Here is a 16,276-nt window from a genome sequence, read left to right as displayed (position 1 = left end):
CCACATCCACCCAGAGGCCCTCTCCTTCTCCCTAAGCCACCAGTGACCCCAAAGCAGGTGATGATAGTACAAGTCTCCAATGGCTACAGGTAAACTCACACTTAGCTTCTTTGGCCCCTGATTGGAGGAAAAGCAGTGGAGGTGATCCAGCCCCCAGCACTTGACTTAGATCAAAGACCAGTGGAGGCTCGTGCATTGTGGACGCATAGGCGCCGCCCCCGCTGTCACCACTGCCGCCCTCCTTCTTCATGTGCCCCGGCCCCTTTCAGGATGTCGGACACATGAATTACTATGGCGGGAATAGGCGGGGGGTGTATTTTGAAGCATGTGATTAGAGCCAGAGGCTCTAATAGGCTTCAAAATAGGAAGGGCTTGGGCGCAGAGCACTGCGTTCCAATCCCACCCTGTTGTGTGGCATAGCAAATGAATTTTCGCTATTTTCACACTAACGTTCCTCCTGTTGGGACTGGCTTAGCCCTTCCTTCTCTGGGCTGGCCACTCAGCTGTCGGCTAATTGCCAGCTCTCTTCTCTCTCCACAGTTACCAGCTGTTCCTGATGATGCTCGTCTGACCTGCCTACTTAAAGCCTTCCAGCTCACTTCATCTCTGCCTTTGCCTTGGTCATATCACTAGAAACCATCTCCTGCGGTTTGTTTAAAAACTGGCTTGCTGACATCCCTTCTGGCTCCTTATCCTGCTTGCTGTTGCTCTACTTGGATCCCTGACTTCTGGCCTGGCTGACTACCTGATCTGGTTACTGGACTCTGGCTATGCTTGACTATGCTTTTTCTATTTACCTTTTTATTTTTATTAATAAACAAGTGTGATTTAATTGTACTTCTGTCTCAGTCTGATTCATGGTTTCTGACACCTCCCTGCCAATCAGCAGGCAGATCAGTGAAACCTGTTTCCCGATTGGCCAAAGCATTAGGTGATCCTATTGGATGCCTAATGCTTTGGCAGAAGAGGAGGCATGGTTTGAAGAAGCCTGAGGAGCAGACACAGGAGCCCCAGCCGCCGCTACAGAAGAGGAAGCCATGTCACTCAGTAAGTGCCGCCAGACCGGCCGCACACGGGGGGGGGGTTAGGGAAGTGACAGCCAAGCCGGGGGGTGCACCTGGCTGCATATGATGGGCACAGTGGCTGCATTTGACGGGCACAGTGTCTGCATATGATGGGGCACAGTGGCTGCATATGGCACGCATAAGTGGCTGCATTTGACGGCCACACATGGCTGCATAGGATGGGCACAAATGGCTGCGTATGACGGGCATAAGTGGCTGCATATGATGGGCACAAATGGCTGCATATGATGGGCACAAGTGGTTGCATATGATGGGCACAAGTGGTTGCATATGATGGGCACAAGTGGCTGCATTTGATTGGAAATGGGCACGCCCCCCTTCAGCAGAGCAGGCTAGGGGCAGGGGCGGGGCAACTCTATATTTTCTCTGGACCTTGCTCACATTAATATAGACAGTGCTATGCAGCAAATGGGCACGCCCCCTTCTCCAGAGCAGGCAAGGGGCGTATTAGGGGCAGGGCTGGAAGCGGTGCTGACGATGATGACATTAAACAACTCGTACCACCTCCGCCTGCCCGCTCGAGTCTAAAACTTTCCTCGACTGAAAGGAACCATGCGATCAGCTGTTTTTTTTAATGAGGCAGCTGCACCAGAAGTGATGCGGTCGAGGTTCTACATAGGTCGACAATTTTTTTTACCACACCGAACTTCTGGACAGTGCTGATTGGCCCCTGTGCTGATCACATGCACACTCCCAAGAAGAAAAAAAAAACTCTTTAGCAATACATGCCAAACTGAGCATGTGCAGTTTGTCCCTTAGCCTCTGTTCTATCAGCAGATAGATTGGGGACTGTGGAAGAAGGGGAGGATCAGAGAAGACGGGATCAAACAGCCCTTTTACACAATGCAGAGGATTAACCCCTTAGGTTCCACAGTAAGCTTTACTGCATACACAAGCATGCTTGACTGTATATACAGACTTTACTGTTTTGGGTTTAGTAACACTTTCAGGCTCTGGAAGGATCCTGACAATATTGTCAGGATCCATCCAGTTGTCTGACTGGCCACTGAGAGCTGAAGTCAGCTGTCCCCACCTCCTCTCCAGCCTGGTGCTCCAGTGAGCACTATAAAGGGCAGAGCGGTGACTGACAGTCACTTCTCTCCATTTGAAGCTGACGCGAATTAAGTGATCAGTGACCATGTGATTGCTCAGTTCTCGGTGTTAGAGCCGACCTGGGACAGCTGCAGCATCACAACTGATGTTGTAGCATTGAGGTATGTTTTTTTTTTTTTTTTTTTTATATAATTCCACACTTCTCCTTTAACCACAGCTAGTAGATTGTACAATCCCATAGTAATACACATAGGCAGCCTTAGACCTGGAGACCCCAGGTATGCTGCACAGATGCTGAGATGTGTGGTTTTGTAATATCAGGTTCTGTCCTCCTTCCTGCGCATGACTGCCCCCTCTGTGTACACTGAACACTGTGCACACAATCCTCCTAGTCATTGCTCCTTATACAAGCCAAGGCACCTGTAGATGACACAGCCTAACCCAGCAGAAAACAGGAAGCGCTCAGCTCCTCCCCCAGCTGTCATCTAAACCTGCCAGCCTATCAACAGTGCCGCATTGCTTAGACTTCTCTGGGCAACGCGACTTTCTACTTCCGGATGTGCCTCGCGGTGCATGACGGGACATATAGTTTTCCAACACCCTGAGAAAGGTGGAACGGCGAGCTGTGAGAACCACATTACCCGTCGACCCCCGGTCCGGAAGAGGGTGTGTTTTTTTCAGAAAGGGGCGGTAACGCGGCTGTAGGCAAGGAGGAGGGGGCGGAGCTGCAGCTGGCGGCGAGCGGGGGTTGTGCTTCCGCATTGGAGACCGGCTGCAGCGAGTGTTGCTGCGGCTGTTGTTATTGTTGTGGCAGTGAGTGAGGATGAGAGAACGGTGAGTGCGGGCGCCATGTCTCAGCCTCCCCAGTCCCCAGCTCAGGCGCAGCAGAGGAGGAGGGGGGATCGGCGCATCCTCTCCGGCTCTTGCCCGGATCCCCAGTGTCGGGCCCGGCTCTTCTTCCCGGCTCAGGGCTCGGCCAGCATCGAATGCACGGACTGCGGCCAGAGACACGAGCAGAGGCAGCTGCTGGAGGTGGAAGAGGTAACCGAACCGGACGTGGTGCTGCACAACCTGCTGAGGAACGCCCTGCTCGGTGTGGCCGGGCCTCCCCGCAGGAATACTACCACAGACATGGTGAAAGTCATGGGGCTCTCCAACTACCACTGCAAGCTGCTCTCCCCCATCCTGGCCCGCTATGGCATGGACAAACAGACCGGCAAGGCCAAGCTGCTGAGGGAGATGAACCAGGGGGACGTCTTCGACTGCTCCTTGTTGGGGGACCGGGCCTTCCTCATCGAACCCGAACACATCGACACCGTGGGCTACGGCAAAGACCGCTCCGGGAGCCTCCTCTACCTGCACGACACCCTAGACGACATTAAGAAGGCCAACAACAACCAGGAGTCACTGATCCCCGTCCACGTGGATGGAGATGGCCACTGCCTGGTGCACGCCGTGTCCCGAGCCCTGGTGGGAAGAGAACTCTTCTGGCATGCCTTACGGGAGAACCTCAAGAAGCACCTGAAGGAGAACTTGGACAGGTACAAAGCCCTCTTTCACGACTTCATCGATGCAGCGGAATGGGAGGACATTATCAACGAGTGCGACCCTTTGTTTGTGCCTCCTGAAGGGGTACCCCTGGGTCTGAGGAACATCCACATCTTTGGGCTCGCCAATGTGCTTCACCGACCTATAGTTTTGCTGGATTCCTTAAGTGGAATGAGAAGTTCCGGGGATTACTCGGCCACGTTTCTTCCAGGTTTGATACCAGTGGAGACCTGCAAAGGCAAAGATGGACATTTCAACAAGCCAATATGCATAGCCTGGAGTAGCTCAGGTCGCAATCATTACATACCGTTAGTGGGTATCAAAGGCTCTTCCCTACCCAAACTGCCCTTAAAATTGCTTCCCAAGGCCTGGGGTGTCCCGCAGGATTTAATAAGAAAGTACATCAAATTAGAAGAAGATGGCAGCTGCGTCATTGGAGGAGATAGAAGCCTGCAAGACAAATACTTGCTGAGGCTGGTGGCTGCAATGGAGGAGGTGTTCATGGATAAGCATGGTATCCATCCCAGCTTAGTAGCGGATGTGCATCAGTACTTCTATAGACGAACTGGAGTTATAGGAGTTCAGCCTGAAGAAGTGACTGCAGCTGCCAAGAAGGCTGTCTCTGAAAATCGCCTTCACAAATGCCTTGTGTGTGGTGCTTTGTCAGAACTCCTGGTCGCTCCAGAGTGGCTGGCCCCAGGTGGGAAGTTGTATAACCTGGCCAAATCTACCCATGGTCAGCTGAAGCCCGATAAAAACTACAGCTTCCCACTTAATAACATAGTTTGTTCTTACGACGCGGTAAACGATGTGTTAGTCCCTGATTTTAACTTGAGCAACTTAACCAGCTGCAATTGGTGCCGCGGTAATTCAGTCCGCAGGGTGAGAAGCGACGCCTCCATAGTTTATTTGGATGGCGACAGAACTAACACCAGGTCTTATGGAGGCAAATGTGGCTGCGGCTTTAAGCATTACTGGGATGGTAAGGAATATGATAACTTACCTGAAGCATTTCCTATTACTTTGGAGTGGGGTGGAAGAGTCGTAAGAGAAACTGTCTACTGGTTTCAGTATGAAAGTGATGGAGGTTTGAACAGCAATGTGTATGATGTTGCAATTAAATTGGTGACCAAGCATTTTCCTGGAGAATTTGGCAGTGAAATTCTTGTGCAGAAAGTTGTAAACACCATATTACATCAGACTGCCAAAAAGAACCCTGATGACTACACTCCAGTCTCTATAGATGGAGCTCATGTACAGAGAGTGGATGATATTAAACAGGAGCAGGACTCTGATTCACACTTGCCAACAAAAATCATTCTCACTGGCCAGAAAGCCAAAACTTTGCACAAAGAGGAATTAACAATGAGTAAAACGGAAAGGAAGCTTCAGCAAAACATTACAGAACAGGCATCGGTCATGCAGAAACGCAAATCAGACCAGATAAAACAAGAACAGAAAGGACAAGTTAGATCCTCCTCCCCTGGGGCTATGAAAGACAGCCCATCATCTGGCCCTTCAACTCCCACCAAAACACCTTACTCCCCGACCTCCTCTAAAGAGAAGAAAATCCGGATTACAACCAATGATGGACGCCAGGCAATGCTCACCTTAAAGTTCTCCACTACATTTTCGGAGCTTCAAGAGGGAATAGCCAAAGAGTTAGATATTCCTCCTTATTTACAGTGCATTCGTTATGGGTTTCCCCCAAAAGAGCTTCTGCCACCCAAGGATGGCTTTGAAAATGAGCCTGTCCCGTTACAACATGGTGACAGAGTTACCGTTGAGATTTTGAAAGCCAAAGACAAACCAGTACAACAGATGACATCGCACTCCGCTCATGCTGTTTCTGATGAGGATTCTGCAGTATCTACAAAAGCCGTTTCAAAGGAGCTTCAAGACCAAATTGATAAAGAGATGTACTCCTTGTGTTTGCTGGCAACCCTTATGGGTAAGAAAAAAAAAAAAGCAGCCTCACTTGTTTTCTTTTGTGGACAACCTTTCCAGTTTTCCATATTTTTGATTCTTTACAATAGAAGTTGCTTTCTGTAGATTTTATCTTCTATAATTTTGAGGCTCATGAGTACAGTTTTAAATTATTACAAAATACTTTTTTTTTTTTTTTTTCTGTGTGCCTCATTATGGAGATTCACCCTCTCTAATTGGTCTGTGTACTATTGTCATTGAAAGTAAAAGAAAATCCCCAAATTTGGGTTGTCCCCAGAAAAGTAGTAGAGGGGAAATCTTCCAATGGGGATACTAGTTATGGTGACCTGGGGGGCCCAAGGAATTCCCTTAAAGGATAAGTTCACCTTAAAAAATGCACTTTTTTTTTAACCTGCAAAAAAAAAAAAAATGCATTTACTATTTTTTTGGATCCTAGAAAGCATTGCACCTGCGATCAGCAGATCTTAGGTGCCATGCAGGACTCCTGCACACTGTCAGTGTAAGCTGTCTGCCTATACATTGTGTGGGCAGGCAGTTTCACCCTATCGGGAAGAATCAATTAACTACCACAGCGCTCAACAGCACCGTCGTACTTCATTGAGTTCTACAAGCTGACAGCCACAAAGGATGTCATTACTTCTAGTGCATTTATTCACAGAACTATGTGAATAAATTATGCAGCCGTTTTGACGAAGCATTTTACGGCCACGCTTTTTTCAAAAAGTGGCAGCTGGTATGGGGGGACTTCTCCCGTACTGTTGTCGCTCACAGACAGCAGATTCCCAAGCGGCTGCAGGAACATGTTACATTTTCCACCATAGAACGGGTGAAACATGTAACATGTTCCCAAAGGTCAACTTATACTTTTATTTGCAGAGATTTGCTCTCACATCCTGTTTTGGCTATGGAATAGGAAGTGAAGGTAAATCTCCCCAATGGCACAAACATGGGGGGTGAATCTGACAGCAGTTATAGCCCTCCCTTACTCTTCCCAAAATGAAGAAAAAAACTTTTGCATACAGTTCTACTTTTAATTTTTACTTAAAGGAGATCTCATCTTATAGAAAGGTATAGGTAAACGTAATATGGAAACATCCACAGGTTCTAGTCCATTTTAAAGCTTAAGTTTTTAGGTATAGACTATTTTGCATAGTAATATTGGTCCAGCCGGGACCAGTGTAAAGGCCCGTACACACGGTCGGACTTTTTGACAACAAACATGCAAATTAGCTGTTTTGGAGCAACATCCGACTGTGTGTACGCTCCATCGGACAAACTCTTTCTGTTTTCATCGGACTTTTGGCTGTGCGAACGGACAAACTTTCTGGCAACAAAAGTCCGATGGAGCAAAGTCCGACCGTGTGTATGCAAAAGCATCAGACTTTTGTACAAGGTACAAACACGCATGCTCAGAACCAATGCAAAAGATCAGACTACAATACAGAAGTTCACCAAAGGTGGCGCTGGAGTCATTGAATGTCCTTTTGAAGCGGCGTCAGTACATTGTGACGTCATTACGTTCGTGTTTGTTGTCAAAAAGTCCGATCGTGTGTATGGAATACAAACTTGTCGACCACGCCCTTTGTACAAAAGTCCACGGAAAAGTTTGTACAAAGTCCGACCGTGTGTATGAGGCTTTAGAATGCATGTGTCATACTGGCTCATCAGTGGTGAATGCTGCTATCTTCTGCAAGGCATTCTCTGATTGGGTGAGATGGTGGAGGGACATCACAATTTCCACCTTGGCTAATCCGATAATGCTTTTGTATTCATTGAGAAAATGCAAAGTGTTCTGAATGGCGCTTGTGCCGAGAAAGTGACCTTCAATGGTAACTATGTAGCAGGGCAGACCGTAGGCATACAAATTTGAAGACGGCAGCAATCACTGTAGTAGCGGTGATTTCCTGGTTCTGTGCTGATTGGCCAGGTATGATACATGCTTGCTTATATTGGTCCGGCTTCGGCCAAATGTGACTTTGAAACATCCATGCCTAAAATTCAGCTTTAAAGGCTTTTTACATAAACTGACCCATGCAAGCAAGGGGCTCCAGTCGTGTAAAAGCCACTGTGCTGTTCTTAAAAATATTATTTAATGCAAATGCCAAAGCTGCAGGATTTTTCTGTCGCCCATTAAGCCTGGCCGAAATACTCAGTGTTTAAACTCTTACATCCTGACTTGTTTTCAGGACATGGGTTACAACAATATGGGTGCTGAGCCTTCTTTGAGGACTAAACAAAAGTGATCTTTTTTTGTCCTCAAAGAACTACCAGATGTACATGTGTGCTCAGTTATTCACATATATTCTCTCCTTCCCAGAGCAGAAGAGTTGGCCTGTAAGAGTCTAGGGGCCCGCCTCATCTCGGTGCTAACACTGACATGCTGGGCTGCTGACAGAGGGTAAAACTGTATAATAGCAAAACTTTTACTTCTCATGGAAGGCCCCTTTTCCAGCAGCGAATCCGCCTGCTCAGCAGGGGATCTGTCCGCTAATCCTCGCTGAGCAGGCGCACGACAGATCCGTGTCCACTGCACTTATGCAGAGCGGACACAGACACAGCTCACTTTGTTCTATGGGTGCTCAGATGTCAACGGTCCTCCCTGTCCGTTTACATCCGACTGATCTGCCAATCCGTGCGTTGACACCTGCTGCTCTATAGAGGGCAATGGATGGTCCATTTGGGTCTGCTTAAACCGACAGGCAAACTCGATCGGCCCAGCCGCATCCTGTGCATACCTTTTTGTTACTTGACAGTTTTAGAAGCCTCTTTTTTGAACTGAGCTGATGTTTGAAATTAGACCGTTTGCATTACAGCCTGCCACTGAGCTGCCGTATTTTATCTGAGAGGAAGAGAATAAAAGGAAATATCAGAATAATTGGCTGCCTCAGATAGGAAAGTCCTTATTGCTAAAACTATGCAAGAATGGAGCTGCAGATAATTGCAAATGCCCGTTTGTGATTTAGATTTAACCACTTAAGCCCCGGACCATTTGGCTGGCCAAAGACCAGAGCGCTTTTTGCGATTTGGCACTGCGTTGCTTTAACTGAAAATTGCATGGTCGTGCAACATGGCTCCCAAACAAAATTGACCTTTTTTTCCCCAAAAATAGAGCTTTCTTTTGGTGGTATTTGATCACCTCTGCGGTTTTTATTTTTTGCGCTATAAACAAAAGAAAGCGTAAATTTTGCAAAAAACGCATTATTTTTTACTTTTTGCTATACCATCCCCCAAAAATATACAAAAAAAAATAAAAAATTTCCTGTAGTTTAGGCCAATATGTATTCTACATATTTTTGGTAAAAAAAAATTGCAATAAGCGTTTGGTTTGCGCAAAAGCTATAGCGTCTAGAAATTAGGGGATAGTTTTATGGCTTTTTTTAAAAAAAAATGTATTACTTTTTTTTTTACTAATAATGGCAGTGATCAGCAATTATATATTTTTATTTATTTATTTTTTGTGATTGCGACATTATGGTGGACACATTGGACAATTTTGGTGCGCTTTTGGGACCATTCACATTTATACAGCGATCAGTGCAATTAAAAATGCATTGATTACTGTGTAAATGTGATTGGCAGTGAAGGGGTTATCCGCTAGGTGGCGCTGTAGGGGTTAAGTGTGTCCTAGGCAGTGATTCTAACTGGGGGGGGCTGTGTGTGACACGTAACGGATCACCGCTCACGATTACAGGGAGCTGTGATCAGTCAGTGACAGTGTCACTAGGGAGAATGGGGAGATGCTTGTTTACATTAGCATCTCCCCATTCTTCCTCACCGTGAGATGATCGTGGGTATCTCTGCGGACATCGGGTCCGCGCGACCCGCGATTGTGGTCACGGAGCTCCTGGCGGGCGCATGCCCACAAGCCACCTCTTAAAGGGCAACGTACAGGTACGTTAATCTGCATGTACGTGCCCTTCTGCCGCAGTATATCTGCGTGGGGCAGTCGGGAAGCAGTTAAGGTAAATGTTTTTTTCCACACGAACATTGGAGGATATGAATGCTTCAAAAAATATTAGTTGCCTCCTCAAAACTTTGAGTCACTGGCTCGGAATAGGTATGCAGATACGGAATTCTGCATTTCTGGATATGCAAAGTTGTGCCAAATGGGCAACTTGGACTTTTGTTAAAGTGACAGTAAACCTTTTTTTTTTTTCTTTTTTTTTTTTTTTTGATACAGTTGTACCTATAATGAGGCTTACCTGTAGGTACTGTGAATATCGCCTAAACTTGCACTGTTTAGGAGATAGTCACACTACATGCAGACAGTGATGTCACTGGCGCATGTGCTCTGAAGGGATGGTATACCTGTGCCGCAGTCTGTGACTCCCACACACAAGTCAGATGGTCAGAGGCCACGAACCCCAAAGGAACACCGGGTCAAGATGGAAGCGCCTTCAGAGGTGACGGCGTGCCGCTGGAAGGCTTTGCTCTAAGGTAAGTATTTCATAATGTGCTACGATGCATACTAGCACATTATGCATTTGTCTTACAGGGTTTAAAAAAATAATGCGGTTTACTATCACTTTAAGGCTGGCTTGGTAGCTAGGTAAATAGCATTTCTAAGATGCTAATGGCTAAGTTCATCTTTTAAAGTAGAACTATAGGCAACACTTGTTTCTTCTTTTCCGAAAGAGTAATCCCTGTCAGTTTTTTCGCCATCTGTGTTCCGTTTGTGAGATTTCCCTTTTACTTTCTGTCCCATAGCCAAAACAGGAAGAGGGAGGAAATCCCAGGAAGTGAGGGAATCTGTGGTTGTCCCTATGATGGCCAGAACAATTCCCCCTCCTCAGAAAAAAATGTGGGGGTTTCTTTTACTTTTGATAACTGTAAACAGGACAAATGGAGAGATGGTGAATCTGTCTAAAGGGTGCATAGAGCAATACAGATCTGACAGGTATACTAATCCCTCTCCATTCAATACAAAACAAAAAAAAAGTTTTACCTTTTTTGATTGTACTTTAAATAACACATGCAGCGGTTGTCAGCACTGTATGAAATGTATGTAGCCTCAACTATATACAGTATACAACGCTGTGTTTCTGCGGCAGGATGGGGACTTCTGTCCCGCTTCAGGAAAAAAAATCAAGTCGAACTGGGTGCTGCACAGCCATTCACAGGGAGCTTTGTATTTTCTCAATTACAAAGCTTTCAATGCTGAGGCAGACTGATGTCACAATCTTCACTACAGCCAATCAGAGTTTGCTATGTGTTCCCTGAGAAAATACAAAGCTGCCTGTAAATGGCTGAGCAGCACTCAGCCCGACTTGATTTTTGTTTCGGGAGCAGGACAGGTAGTCCCCTCCCACTGCTGGAACACAGCCCTGTATGTAGCTTGGTGAGGCTACATATAGTCCATTAAATGCACACAGCAGCTGCATGTGCCAGTGAAGGAAATACTTTTAAATATTTAAAGTTCACTAAAACATGCAGTTAGGCTTTAAAAAAAAAAGCTAATTTTTGAAGGAAAAAAAAAAGTGCATGTATTTATTCCACAGGAGCCTGCAAATCATTTCACCCATAGGTGCAATGTCAGGCTTCTGCAAATTCTTCCTCCAACAACCTACCTCTACAGGATTTCAGTTGAGAAATGAAAGAAGATTCAGTAGACTGAGTGTGCCAATTACCGTATATACTCGAGTATAGGCCGACCCGAATATAAGCCGAGGTCCCCAATTTACCCCCAAAAAACTGGAAAAAATTATTGACTCGTGTATAAGCCGAGGGTGAGACATGCCTGTCCATCCCTGTGTGTGTCCATGCATCCGTGTGTGTGTGTGTCCATGCATCCGTGTGTGTGTGTGTGTGTCCATGCATCCGTGTGTGTGTGTGTCCATGCATCCGTGTGTGTGTGTGTCCATCCATCCCTGTGTGTGTGCATGCATCCGTGTGTGTGTGTGTCCATGCATCCGTGTGTGTCCATGCATCCGTGTGTGTCCATGCATCCGTGTGTGTCCATCCATCCCTGTGTGTGCATGCATCCGTGTGTGTGTGTGTGTGTGTGTGTGTGTGTGTGTGTGTGTCCGTGCAGCCTACCTGTGTCCAGCCTGCCTGTGTCCGTCCCGGCCTGTGTCCGTCCCGGCCTGTGTCCGTCCCGGCCTGCGTCCCGTCCCGGCCTGCGTCCCGTCCCGGCCTGCGTCCCGTCCCGGCCTGCGTCCCGGCCCGTCCCGCAGCTCTTCGTCGGTGGCCATTCTAGGATTCAAAAGCCGCGCCTCCGTCGGTGATAGGCGGAACACTCAATTTCCCACTGACTGCTGGGAAATTGAGTGTTCCGCCTATCGGATGTCCGTGATAGGCGGAACACTCAATTTCCCAGCAGTCAGTGGTCCGCCTATCATGGACGTCCGCTCATCCTCATACTACGGACGAGGATGAGAGGACGTCCGTGATAGGCGGAACACAGACTGCTGGGAAATTCAGTGTTCCGCCTATCACAGGCGAAGGCGGAGACGGAGGCGCGGCCTTTGAATCCTAGAATGGCCGCTGTCTGTCTGCTCGACACGCTGATCGGGCAGACAGACAGCGATGACTCGAGTATAAGCCGAGGGGGGCACTTTCAGCCTCAAAAAAGAGGCTGAAAATCTCGGCTTATACTCGAGTATATACGGTACCGTATTCTTAGTCCATAAAGTCCATCTGCCGGTGTTTTGTCAAAATCTCCAGTCACGTCACTTCCAGGTACTCTAAAAAAGGGATCTCCAAACTACGGCACTCCGGCTGTTGTGGAACTACATGTCCCATGAGGCATTATAAAACTCAGAAACTGACCTGAAACTGACTGCATAGTGTGAACACTGTGTATGCATTTTTAGTGCAGAAAAAAAGTGCACCTAACTGCATCTGGTGTGAACTGGTCCTAAAGAACTGTACCGTAGTGATGCATGCAGCTGTATGTATCACCCCGGTAAAACCCCTTGAAGTAATATCGGTCAGTTTTTTGACCGATACTTATATATAAAAAAAAGTGAATATCGGCCACACCGATAATCGGTTGATCCCTACTCTAAAGCATCAGTAATTTTGAGATTTTGACTAGCTGCTGTTTTGATACAACACTGGCAAACGTATACACTCCAGTACACAAATAGTTTGCTGTTTTGACAGAACAGCTGCTAAGGAGGAAAAATTTGCCACCGCCTTGGGCGGACTAACAATGTCCGCTCATAATATTGTGTTGTGTCAAAACAGCAACTTGTCAATCTCCAATCACTGATGCTTTACAGTAACCGCCAGTGATGTGATTGGAGATTATGACAAATTGGCTATTTTGACAGGACACTGTCACAATGAATGACACGGCTGTGCAGGCAGAGTTGTGCAATTTTACAGGTAACGGCTGCTGCAGGGAAGAACATCTACTGCACCCTGTCAGGGGATGGGGGAGCAGAGCAGCCTCTTACACCCTAAATATTGGTGAAACATCTTGTTAGAGGTAGAGTTGGCCTTTAACAATAAAAGCCCAAATACCAGGAACACTAACCTGAAAATGTCCATGGTGCTTATAGTTTTTAACTTTTTTTTTTTCGCCACAGGCACCCCCAAACACCCCCCCCCCCCTTTTTATTTTAATAAATATATATATATATATATATATATATATATATATATATATTATATAAAAAATTGTGTGCCCCCTTAGGCACGCTAAATTATTACTGAATAGGGTGCGTTCTGTTTTTAAGGTAATTTGAGGGTTAAAGGTGATGAAAGATTTTAGTCTGTTCACTGACAAAATTGATAGAAAATAATTATCTCACAAGCCAATTTTCTATTTTAGTCCACAGCCATCTGATTTTCTTAAATTGCCAGATAATCCTATTTTGTTTCCTTGTGACCGTGGCAACACAGTGGGCGTTCATTACATGTTGTGTACAGAATACCTTGATCAATATTTCCTGCTCATGTGGTTGACTCATTTTCCTAGCAGTTTTCCACTCATGATACTGGGCCTGTTCATGTCTTACAGCAGAATTCCAGACAAAGCTACTATCGTGTGTGTATATGTGTATATGTGTGTATGTATATATATATGTGTGTGTGTGTGTATATATATATATATATATATATATGTGTGTATATATATGTATGTATAGTGTGTATGTTACACTTTTCAGATGTTGAAGTCCTAGCCCTGAACAAGGACTGCGACTTTCAACAATTTAAAATGGAGAACATTTTCTTTTTTTTTTTTTTTTCGGATAATATTGGATGAACTGTCGTGGTTGGCTCTCAAATTCTGTGTACTAACTATCAGATTATCATATGATCGATTCGAAAGCGCCTTTTTCTTATGGTGTGTAAGGAGCTTAAAGAGGGATTCCTCCCAAAAAAAAAAACATTAAAAGCCAGCAGCTATAAATACTACAGCTGCTGACTTTTAATAAATGGACACTCACCTGTCCCGGGTTCCAGCGATGCCGAGGCCGATCGACCGCTCGGGCCTCGGCTGCTGCCGCCGCCATTCGAAGTGAGGGAATCAGGAAGTAAAGCGAATCGGCTTCACTTCCCGGTTCCCTACTGCGCATGCGCGAGCCGCGCAATAGGAGATCTCCGCGCTGTCACTGGGACCCGTGTGTGTCCCAGCAGACAGCGCGGCAGGGCAGGAAATGGCGTAGACTCCCGTAGGAGTCTTTGCCCGGAAGTGGGTGAAAATACCTGTCTTTGACAGGTATCCCCACCCCCCTCCCCCCTGAAAGGTGTCAATTGTGACACCGGAGGGGGGGGGGGGTTCCGATCAGCGGAGGTTCCACTTTAGGGTGGAATCCCGCTTTAAGCCTTGGTTCAACTAATGCAGTGTGGGAAACCCCACAATCTGTGTGCTTTCCCACACTGCATTCAAAGCATTCAATGCCCTTAAGATTTGCACTTGCACGCTGCAGATCTCGTCTCCTTTTGAAGGGTTTTTTGATGTCAGAAGGCGGGGAAGTGCTTATGATCATGTGACCGCTGTGATTTGGCTGTCACATGATTGGAATTCATAGTCGCCAGCAACTGTGCGGGTGCGTGCTCCTTGCACAGGTTTGTTTACATTCTGGTATGCAAATATGCTGCCTCTCAGCGTTAAAGTGGATGTAAACCCAAATTTATTTTTATTTTTTTCTGGCACAATATAGAGTGTGGGATTTCAGATCAGCTGTGCCCAGTCTTGCCACAAAGAGTTAATCCAGCTCTGAGCAATCCTCTTATATCTTTTTTCAGTGGAATAAAACTGTCCATTCTTCCCCCTTGCTGTGATTGACAGGTGATTTACATATCTCGTGCACTAGCCTAAGACATGCATTATTTTTTAATTCCCACCCCCACTCCTTTCTTCAGGAGCTCTGCAAGGATTGGCTGTTCCACACCTCAGCATGATTTGGCATACTGAAGTCATGTGGGGACTTTTCTGAGTTTTGACTGGATGTTAATGATCATAGCAGAAGTTCAGTGTAAGAAATACACAGGAGAAAATGCATGTTGATAAGGGGAGTGTAAAGGTGGGCTTTTCGGGTCTCATAGCAGACAGAGGGGAGACATTTGACAGATAAATATACATGCAGAAGGCATGTATATCCTTCTAGATAACCAATATTGCAGTAGTTTAGAAAGGATGAGAGTGGGATTACATCCACTTTAAGGCCCCCCTGCCGACAGTCCACATATTTGTGTACTCTCAATGCTAAGAGGTTATCGGCATCCCAAAAAGTAGGTTGCAATCGTAGCGCGTTTGCTTACACACCGGAGAGCATGGTACAATAGTATCATGCGGTCTGGGTGCAGTACGATTTTAAAATTGCTGCATGCACGACCTTGATGCGGTGTGATTTGAGTCCATTCAAAATGAACTGTCTCAAATCGCACCACACTGAATCGCATGTGAAATGAACAGGAAGGTGGTGTGGTTCCTGTGCGATTTGTAGTGTGAATTTTGGAAAGCATTTTTTTTGTGACTCAAATTTATGTATGCTTTAGTGAAGTAAAAAGAAAAAAAATATATTTTCTGAAGGCAAAGTGTTTAAGACTGCAACAGTCAGGTTGAAAGGTTGGACCTGTCGTTACGATAAAAAATGAAAAACTATGGCTTTTGCGCACATTTCTGCAAAAGCGCGACACGCTTGTGGTACCACTTTATATTTTAGTGGCACCCCAAACACAGGTAGCAGTTGCGCATGAGAAATTCACAAAAATGACTGCCGCAAAATGCACTTGGCTCCGTGCCAAGATTTGGTACGTGAACTGCTTTACCGCGTTTTTTGGAGCGTAAGAGGGCTCAGTCAAACAAAACAAACAGACAAAAAAAAAAGCCTGTGATCTCTGCTGTCTAATGACAACCGGATGCATTGTAATGAGGCACATGCACCAACAGCAAGCAAAAGGATGCTTCTTGTGTTGTCCCAGAACACCCACTCTCTCCAGCAGATTTTCTTCTTTTTATTTATTTTTTATTTTTTTACGTACAGTAAGTAGGGAAGGTGGTTGAGAATACCTGTTGTTGTTGTTTTTTTTTGTTTTGCTCTTCTTGCTTTAGTAATTCATGCTGAACACGTATACAGATAAGGATATCTGACTTCAGTCTGGCTTTTCTGATCTTTATACTTCTTACAGGGCAAAGTCTTGGATCTTGTTGAAGCCATCGCAGCTCCTTTGGTGTCTCAACTGTTTTT

General features: G+C 46.0%; 1 protein-coding gene across 1 annotated transcript in view; it reads left to right on the top strand.

Moving 5' to 3' along the window:
• Positions 1-2,849: 2,849 nt before the first annotated feature.
• Positions 2,850-16,276, top strand: part of VCPIP1 (valosin containing protein interacting protein 1) — a 40,033-nt gene continuing 26,606 nt past the window's right edge. The window contains exon 1 of the mRNA XM_077492820.1: positions 2,850-5,637. Within this exon, the coding sequence (XP_077348946.1) occupies positions 2,988-5,637 (2,650 nt within the window). The 5' untranslated portion in view covers positions 2,850-2,987. The remainder of the gene's footprint in view (positions 5,638-16,276) is intronic.

This window comes from Lithobates pipiens, unplaced genomic scaffold (assembly GCF_037356315.1).
Source record: "Lithobates pipiens isolate NorthernLeopardFrog02 unplaced genomic scaffold, aLitPip1_a1.2 Scaffold_19, whole genome shotgun sequence".
NCBI classification, from domain to species: Eukaryota; Metazoa; Chordata; class Amphibia; order Anura; family Ranidae; genus Lithobates; species Lithobates pipiens.
The sequence above is the reverse complement of the archived record's forward strand: the minus strand, read 5'-3'. Positions and strand labels throughout refer to the sequence as shown.